Raw genomic sequence first — 9,275 nt, 5'->3', positions numbered from 1 at the left:
ATAAGTCGTGTCATTAGCTTCTGCTAGCTCGTTAGCCTCCTTCACAGCCAACTGTCTCCTATCAAACAATTAGATAGCAAGTTAAGTGTTGGCTTTTCCAAATATATGTTGTTGAAAACACAATTTCCTGATCAGTAGGGATATAATGAATTATGCTTTCTGCACTTATAATGCATATCAATGTTTTATAATGATACTATAACTACTTATGAGCAATTATAGCGAGTATTATAAGGAACTATAAGTCTATTATACGGCATTATAAATGTACTTACTGTGTAAGGCATTATATGTGTAAATCTCATAGAAAGTGTAATTAAATATTACATGTTGCTCCTGTAATTGGCTGTTATCGAGTCTTGGATGTGTATCAAAATGGACTGTGCGGCTTTAACTAGACCACTCTTAGACATGAATGGTTTGCTTGTGTACCACAATAGCAATTTCATGGAGATCAGTGTATTGCTAGGTCTCAAACATGCAGTCTCATACTCTTTGCCTTAGCCTCTACCTTTGATGTTGCCAAGCAATGTTCACAACTACAGACTGGCTGAACAAATGTTTGTCATTCTCTTTGGTGTATAAATATTGAAGGTGTGAAGCAAAGTGCAAGAGGGGAAAAATGGTCTTTGATTTGCGTGAGCGAGCAGCAGGTACAGGGAATGGTGCGAACAGGGATGAACATGATCCGTGCCTACAAGTGTAGGATCTTAATTTCATCACCCTGTTGCAGTAGAACTTTAAACATTTAAAACATGTAGTGTATCTGAGATTTAAACGTTTTTAAACATCAACCCCTACACCAATGTCAATTTATTATAATCCACATAATAATTCACTGGTATAGCAAAATGGCTCAAATTAAGATCCTACACATTTAAAAGACTATGTCTGGCTTTAGCCAGGCGGTGACATCATCTAGCAGGCAGGATGACTAATGGAAAATATGCTGAGCTCGCTGTTGACATAGCAACTGACACAACAGTAAAGAAGGTGAGATCCACAGGTCAGATGTAAAATAAAACCAAAAATAAGTTGATGGTGAGGTGGTGACAATGTCCACAGAGCCAGGGTTCATAACTCTTCAGATTTCATAACAGCTTATAAAGAAGACTGTACATGAGATAGTGTTGCATTACTTAGACATACAGTATCAGTACATAGTGTTCATTATGAAATGAGTTTCTGTGCTAGAGGCCAAGTACAAGCTAAAGGTGTAAAGGGCTTCAGACACCTTCATATAAGCTGTCAATAATGAAAAAAATCTATTGTCACGTTCGTTGTACGGAGGAGACCAAGGCGCAGTGTGATGTGAATACATGATACCTTAATGAAGACGAAGACCACTAAACAAACTATACAAAATAACAAAACGAACGTGACGCTATAGTATACTGAGTGCAAACACAGGCAACTAGACATAGACAATAACCCACCAAATACCCAAAGAGGATGGCTGCCTAAATATGGTTCCCAACCAGAGACAACGATAAACAGCTGCCTCTAATTGAGAACCAATCTAGGCAACCATAGACATACATAAACACCGAGATGGTAAACAACCCCATAAACATGCAAAAACCCTAGACAGTACAAAACACATACATCACCCACGTCACACCGTGACCTAACCAAAATTATAAAGAAAACAAAGAATACTAAGGTCAGGTCGTGACACTAATATAGAGATAAACACCCATCTAGACAAAAAAAGACTTGAATAAAAAAGGAAACAACAATGATTTTTGATCTAAAAGGGTTTTATTAACCTTCAAGAGAACAGAACCTTTTCGAAAACTTGATTACACTAAGTCTAACCGCTAGCACCCTCTTTAGCAGTAAAAACACAAATCCATAACGTGTAACAGACAATATAGGATCAAAGTATTGCACAGGATAAAATAACTATCATTTTGACTATTTTCTACATTGTAGAATAATAGTGAGGACTTGGCCTCCACAATCACCCGACCTCAACCCAAGACCCTTGAATGAGTGTGTCCAAACTTCTGACTGGTACTGTACGTATAATAATCATTTCATCCATCATTGCACAGCTCATAAAGCATTCAGAAATTCATGTTACTATACATTTAATAGGATTCTGACAAATGGTAATGATTCTAAATGCATTTTTATACAGAGCAGCAAAGTCCATACTAATAATTATTATACATAGGAAGAATTCATTTGTGTTTCATACAGCACCTTGCAAGGAAACTTTGAGGTCAGATATCATTTTCTTATGAACTAAACAAACAAACAAATCGGAACCAGAAACGAAAGCTACAAATAATTTCACATTTATGCCATTCAGTACCTCTGTCAAACCAAGGTATTTCTGATGGAGCACCTTATTCCTTGAGCCTAACCCATCCGTGCTTTACTGTGCTTCAACAAGGCTATGGTAAAAGAACTGTTTATACAGTCTCTTATTAATCCCTCGCCTACCCGCCCACCTGCTTATCGCTTTACATTTCGTTCTGCTGGCTCAGCACGTCGAAGGACATGATAATGGCCATGTCAGTGGAGCCCCCACCACCCCCGCTGGCTGCCAGTTTGAGCTGGGACATGCTGGCCCCGGTGAACACCTCTCCCTCCCACACACGGCTCTTACTGAGCTGCAGCTCCTTCAGCTGCTCTCCCACCACGCTCACCCTCTGGGCCCCAGGCACCCTGACCCTGAACAGCACCCAGGACATGGGCTCCAGGAGACCCCCACGGGGCTCGAACAGCACGCTGCCCCTCTGCCAGGCTGTGTAGGTGCAGGGGAACGGAGGCCAGCTGCTCCCTGAGCTGTTGCACAGCACAAAGTCACATAGCAGACTGAAGTCCTGGTCAGTGGAGGTTTTGGCGTAAAGGCCCAGCTTGTAGACTCCGGCCTCGGGTAGAGCCACGCTGATGGTCACTTTGCTGCTGTTGTAGGTGAAGAAGACGTGCCGGCAGAGTGGGTGCCCCAGTCTCTTGCGTTGTTCCTTGAACAGCACAGCGTGGAGCTCCAGGTCTTGTTGGTTTTGGAAAGTAATGTTGCATTTGCCTTGCTGGGTGCTCACCAGCGCCCCCGTGTGGCTGAACTTTGAGAGGCCAGCGTCTTGCGTCCGGATGCCAGGCCCACAAGTAGTGCTAAGGGCAGGGGGAAAGAGCTCATTGAGGTTGATAGCGCCTCCTGTGCAGTGCAAGAGGAAGTTGCCTCCATTCTGGAAGCCGTCTTGGGGCCGCTCGTAGTTCCGAACAAACACAGACAACCGATAGTAACCTAGATAGGGACAGAGGACGTTACAGGTGAGGCGGTCAGATTGGATTTGAGTTGCCAGACACCTCTTGGCTATGGACGGGTCAAGGTCTTTCTTGGTCAGTTCACACAGCATCATGAGTGGTCTGGAGGTGTGCAGAACAAGCTCGAAGGAGCCAGTCTCCGACACCGCAGCCTCTGCTCCGTTGCTGCACTTCTTCACCCCCAGGCTCTCTGCGCTCCGCTGCAGACCCCAGGACAAGAAGGGGTTCTCAGGGAGTTCTTCAGTTGGTTCCTGTTCTGGACACTCCACCAGGAGAGAGCAGACCCAGCTGAACGTCCCTGAGTTGTTGCCTGACCGGGCAAAGATCATGACGTCATACGTGCCACCTGTAGGGGGCAGCAGTCGTAACCTCATGCTCTCCCGGGTCACAGTGAGCAGGCCAGATGAGCTATTGACCGCTTTGGGTTCACAGCCGCTCCGCTGAGAGATCTGGTAGGTGAAGTCGACAGGCTTGGTGAACTTCATGGACACCGAGGCCTCACCATTTTCTGATCAGAAACAGAAACAGCAATTAGCAAAATCAACATATTGTACAGTATAGGCCTGAATGATGGTACCTCTTCAATGGTAACTCTTCAATGACATATTCATCTACAACTACTTTATGACTAACTGTGAATAACTTCTGTGAACAGTGTCCACTTTCAACAACGTGTTAGCCTACCATTTATGTTGGGGCGGCAGGGTAGCCTAGTGGTTAGAGCGTTGGACTAGTAACCGGAAGGTTGTGAGTTCAAACCAAAGCTGACAAGGTACAAATCTGTCGTTCTGCCCCTGAACAGGCAGTTAACCCACTGTTCCCAGGCCGTCATTGAAAATAAGAATTTGTTCTTAACTGACTTGCCTGGTTAAATAAAGGTAAAATAAAATAAAATAAAACCATTTATGTTGTATAATTCAACCTTGAGCACTAACTAGTCTCCAGTTTTTTATGGACTGTGCCGCCATTTTTGTTTTATATGGATCCGGGACTGACCTGTGACCAGCAGGAAGTGTTTGGGATGGAGGAGGGTCAGACCCAGTCTGTAGAACTCAGAGGTCTTTAGAACCCTCTTCTCAAACTCCTCCAGTGGAATGGGATTGTCCAGAAGCTGCCACTCTTTCTCATCTGGACAGTGGGAGTTGATGAAGTCCTCAGGGTCTGTCAGGAAGTAGAAGTCATCGTACCTGGATGACAAGGAGAATGGCTTAATAGCAGAAAAGCTAATGCTAATGCTAATCGAAAGTGACAATGTTTGGGAGATGTTGCAGTAGTGTTTTTAAAATAAATTCCACAAGTACACTCTTTGATAAAAAGATGGTATCTAGAACCTAAAAGTTTTTGCTGTTCCCATAGCAGAACCCCTTGAAGAACCCTTTTTGGTTCCAGGTAGAACTCTTTTAGGTTCCATTGTAAAGCCCTTTCCACAGAGGAGGAACCCAAAAGCGTTCTATCTGGAACTAAAAAGTGTTATTATATGGGGACAGCCGGAGAATCCTTTTTGGAACTCTATTTTTATATGATTGTAGTGAGATAATTCCAGTCATATTTGGCACTAGTACTGTTGTATGTATGGTCCTGTGGACCACCTTGTTAGAATTGGTCCATTACAAAAATAGCCTTTGTAACGAGTGGCAATCATCATTACTTGTTTTCATCATTATCAAGTAACACGGTTCTTGACATTCCATGCACGAATAACAGGGTTTATTTTAGAATAGCTAATCAGACACTAGTTCTTTGCTATTCTTAGTGATTCAATTGCATCTATTGGCAGCTTGTCAACATAATAAATGTTGTGCTCAACAGTATAGTATGTACTTAACTCTGTGCTAGCACAGTTACCAATCATGTAGGCCAATTGCTTTACTTGGAACTCATATTCACCTCTTAATAAAGGCTTTGTTGTCCATGTCTACTCTCCCTGCTCCCCAACATGCGTCCAGTAGATACCAGTGGCCTCCCAGTTTCACTGCGTTCCACATGTGGAGGGACTTGGTGTTTTGGTAGCTCTGGCCTTGCCTGTACCCAATACCTTTGCCATGGCCAGACACCTCTTGGCATTCGATTCCTGCCTCCCTGCAATGAAGCAGGAAACATGTAAGGGTGGAGTGCCTGATGTGTTTATTACTGACAATGGTATGCAATTTTAGACCACTCAATTGTCAATGTGTTTGATGGTTTTATTTGATTTTTACAAATAATTTTTCAATGGACCAAATGCTGTCTTACTGGCACATCTGCATGCAGACGCTGGAGTACCCACAGCACACGCCCCGACCCGTCTCAATGACCCTTTCTGGGGAGCACAACTTGTCCGTCAGGCCAAGGTAGCCACTTACGTCGTACTCTGCAAAAAGAACCGCCCCCCGATAACATTTAGGGAAGGATATGTCGAGAATTATGCCACTATCTTGCATAACTCAAAATGTCACGATCAAGCTATTCTGCAATCAACTTCCCTGGAAAGACTCCATGTCTAACATTGGGACATATGAAAAAAGACACAGTGTAACTTAAATTGAATTATAAGGATTTAATCCCCCACTATAACCACGGGACTGCTTGCCCATTTAATTAGATAACGAGGCCACTTATCACGTCAGACTGAAACTGTGCGGCTATTTCATTAACATTTCCAGTGGACCCAGAGTGAGATGAATGAATGTCTATTTTAATGAACGTCTGTCCTCGTTAGGTTGAACCGCAAGGTCCCATCCACCAACAGCTGATCCCTGTATATACGCAGTGGAAAGACCTTAGGGTAGCATTGTAAGGACAGCTGTGTAGGGATGGAAAGTTTGGGATGTACATCTAGTATGGTAAAGAGCCTAATGAGACCAACTCTTACCTTATAGTATGGGGCTCTAGAGTGAAGCTCTCTGATGCACAGTGTTCTAAGTGGTGTTATGTTATTGGCAGGTTGCTGCAGTGTCGCTGCGCTGTCGTGAGTAAGCCGTGGATTGGATAATTGAGAAGGTGTGTAGGAGTGTACGGCTGTTAAAAGTGTGTGTGTGTGTGTGTTACTGACCGATGTTGTGGCAGAGCCAGATCCAGATGGCTCTCAGTTTCTCCAGCTCATTCTGTGCTCCTTCTGTGATGGTCTGCGTGATGGTCTGGGTGATGGTCTGGGTGATGGTCGGAACTGAGAAGATCTTTTGACTGCGCAACTGCAAAACAAACAGGATTTGTGGAGAAAAATAAACTTAAATGCACACACACACACACACACACTCACACTCACACACACTCACTCAAGCATTTAAGTGCACAAATATACAAAACCATATACAATATACACACGCACGCTGAGATGTACAAATATACGCATAGACACACATACACATACACACACACACAGTGGTATCCTACATGCACACACAAAAATAATACAGTATTAGAAACAGACTTTTCCAGTATTGATGGCATGATTATCCACACTGCTGAATACTTCTGTGGTGGCAAAGAGTTCCTTTTTGAGCTTTTTTTTTGAGACGCTTCCGCTCTTCACTGTACTGGAGCTCTCCCTTGGTCTTGGCTGGAGTTTGGGCTTCACCGGGGCTCGTCCTTCCACATCCCTCTGTATGTCCCCCTCCTCTCTCCTCACTGTACTCTTCTTCACCACCCTGAGGGAGTAAGCAGCGCACTCATCTGACAGCTGTCGCTTGGTCATGGGTCTCTGGACCTCCAACTCCATGGCAGCCCATTTCTGAAACACAGAACTAGTCTTGGACTGGGCCGCACCGGCAACAGTTGCCACTGTCGTTTTGGTTGCTACGGTTGACGCTACAGTTTTGTGGCTTTTCATGATATTGCTGTTATTTAGTGACAGAACCTCTAGCTTCAACTCTTGCTGGACAACTGACGGACCTTTTTTGTCATCTGATGTTGTTTTTGAGGTGTCTTTAGAGTGGCCATCTTGGGGTTTGGAGGCTTTCTTTTCACCACTTTCCCCAGTTTTGACCTCCTGACCTGAGGCCTTCTGTGTGGCCTGAGGGTAGGACTCCTCCTCGGTCACTTTAGTGTTGTTGCTGTTGTTGCTGTTGTAGCAGTAGTGCTGTTGGTAATTGTTGGTAGGGAGGGGGCAATGGACGCTGCAGAGGTTGAGGGATCTCTTTGGGAAAGGGACCTCTACAGAGCTCATGTGAAGAACATTGCCCATCGTTTCCAGTTTTGGTTATATCGGAGCAGAAAACTGAGAGAGAAAAATAACTGTTAATTAAAGACGCAATATTAAACCAATTAAAACTGATCCTGGGACACAGAGGTGTAAATAATAACACTGCAATAAGAGTGAAAGTTATTTGAATCTGCACCTCTGCACTGTGAAGTGAAGGGCAAATAATACTAAATTCAGACTGAAACTTGGTATCTTCAAAAAAGACAATGGTGTAAAAAAGAAGGTTCACACTCAAGGCAATGCTGCTGGAGAAAAAATATAGGCATCAAATTATACCTGAAAGCAGATGGTTGCTATTGATAGTGTGGGTAAATAGTAGCTTTATGATATCTACTTCCTCTATACATCTGTACTCATATGCCCTTCATACACACAAATATACTTCTGTAAACACATCAAATAAATGACAGACGAAGTCATTACGAAGAGAGACCATGCTATTGCACTTGACATGTTAATTAAGGTAAAATACCAGTTTTCTCTGTGTGTTTCTGAAAATGTGACAGCAATATGTGAGTTGCAGATTATTTGTGCTATGTGCAGACGATGTTGTCTTAGTGTGTGCTATGTTAATCATATACAGCAGCAGCAGTCTGTACAGTTAGTCTTATGTTATGTCTATGTTAGGGCTGGATTCAATCCATATCGCCGAGGTATCCTGGAAGATCAACATTAAAATGTGTTGGTAACTTCCGATTGAGCGTTTACCGTGAATGCAGTTTCATTGCCTTTGTCAATCGCACTATAAAGTGGATCTTCAGCGCAACAGATTGAATTGAGCCCTTTGTCTTATCGCAGCAGCTTGCAGAGTTTCATGATAACCTCAAACTGAACTATACAGATAATAACTTGCAAATTAATCGTAATAATGCCCAGAAGTAAACACACACGCCATGCCTCATATTCAAGTGATGATCTCAATAAATCCAAAAAAATGGATTGGTAAGAGAGTAATGTATTTTTGTTGCGTTTATGGACCCCAGGAAGATTAGTTTCCCTCATGGTGTCAGCTAATGGGGATCCCAATAAAGATAAATTATTCCTACCTGGTGTTGATGCTTTGTCAGCAATGGTAAATATGTCTGGCTGTCTGTCTGTGTTCTCTCCATCTATGTCTTGACAGATCTCACCTCCCGAACCTGTGTCTGTTTTATACTCTGTGTGTCTCTCCTCGGGGCTGGGATGTGTAGGGTTTCCACGGCGAGGGGATGACAGACCTAAAAATACTACAAAGCAGCTGATAGAGACCAATGGCACAACTTTCCACGAGCGCTACCCTCCAGGGGTAGGGGTGGGCTGAGGGTCTGGGGCTGCAGAAGGGAGCCAAGGGGGGGCTCTGGGAAAGGTGTGAGATTTTGGGGAGGTTAGAGGTGAGCTGGGTTCATGCTAACACATTTTTTTGTTTGTTTACTTCAATTGTGGTACATTTGAAAGTACTGTATTTTAGGCTGACAGAGCTGTAGTTTTATCTGAGAAATGTTAAACTAGTTCATGGGTGGCAACATAAGTATGTTGAACGCATTAGATTAGATTTAGATTAGATTAGATGTTTATTTAGTCACACGCACACGGTCACCGATGTAGTTGCAGTGTACAGTGAAATACTTAAGATCCAAGCTCCAACAGTGGAGGTGTGAATGAAACAAGAAAAATAAAATAGAATAATAACAATACTTATAATATATACATATTTACAACTGTGACCATTATTCCGCCGTCTCCAGGAATTTGTTACAGTCGGGTGGAAAGTGAGTACCCATACACATATTCATACTTCAATATTTCTGCCCAGGTGTATGAAGTGATGCACAAAACAAAC

General features: G+C 43.2%; 1 protein-coding gene across 3 annotated transcripts; it reads right to left on the bottom strand.

Annotated features, from left to right (window-relative positions):
* Positions 1-1,742: 1,742 nt before the first annotated feature.
* Positions 1,743-8,792, bottom strand: ky (kyphoscoliosis peptidase). 3 transcript variants are annotated; one of them, XM_021561529.3, is made up of 7 exons: positions 8,503-8,792; positions 6,686-7,471; positions 6,308-6,446; positions 5,509-5,626; positions 5,164-5,355; positions 4,273-4,463; positions 1,743-3,784 (listed from the first exon to the last, which is right to left on the bottom strand). In XM_021561529.3, the coding sequence occupies exons 2-7, from the start codon at positions 7,436-7,438 to the stop codon at positions 2,472-2,474; spliced, it is 2,706 nt and encodes a 901-aa protein (XP_021417204.3). In that variant the 5' UTR covers positions 7,439-7,471; positions 8,503-8,792; the 3' UTR covers positions 1,743-2,471. The 3 variants fall into 3 exon arrangements, with proteins under 3 accessions (XP_021417204.3, XP_021417205.3, XP_090054723.1); XM_021561530.3 differs by lacking the exon at positions 6,686-7,471 and having other exon boundaries at positions 8,503-8,691; XM_090198597.1 differs by lacking the exon at positions 8,503-8,792 and having other exon boundaries at positions 6,686-8,152.
* Between the last annotated feature and the right edge of the window lie 483 nt (positions 8,793-9,275).

The sequence above is a fragment of the Oncorhynchus mykiss genome, chromosome 14 (assembly GCF_057628025.1).
Source record: "Oncorhynchus mykiss isolate SJ-2025 chromosome 14, ASM5762802v1, whole genome shotgun sequence".
Lineage (NCBI taxonomy): Eukaryota > Metazoa > Chordata > Actinopteri > Salmoniformes > Salmonidae > Oncorhynchus > Oncorhynchus mykiss.
This window is presented reverse-complemented; position numbering and strand designations above follow the sequence as displayed.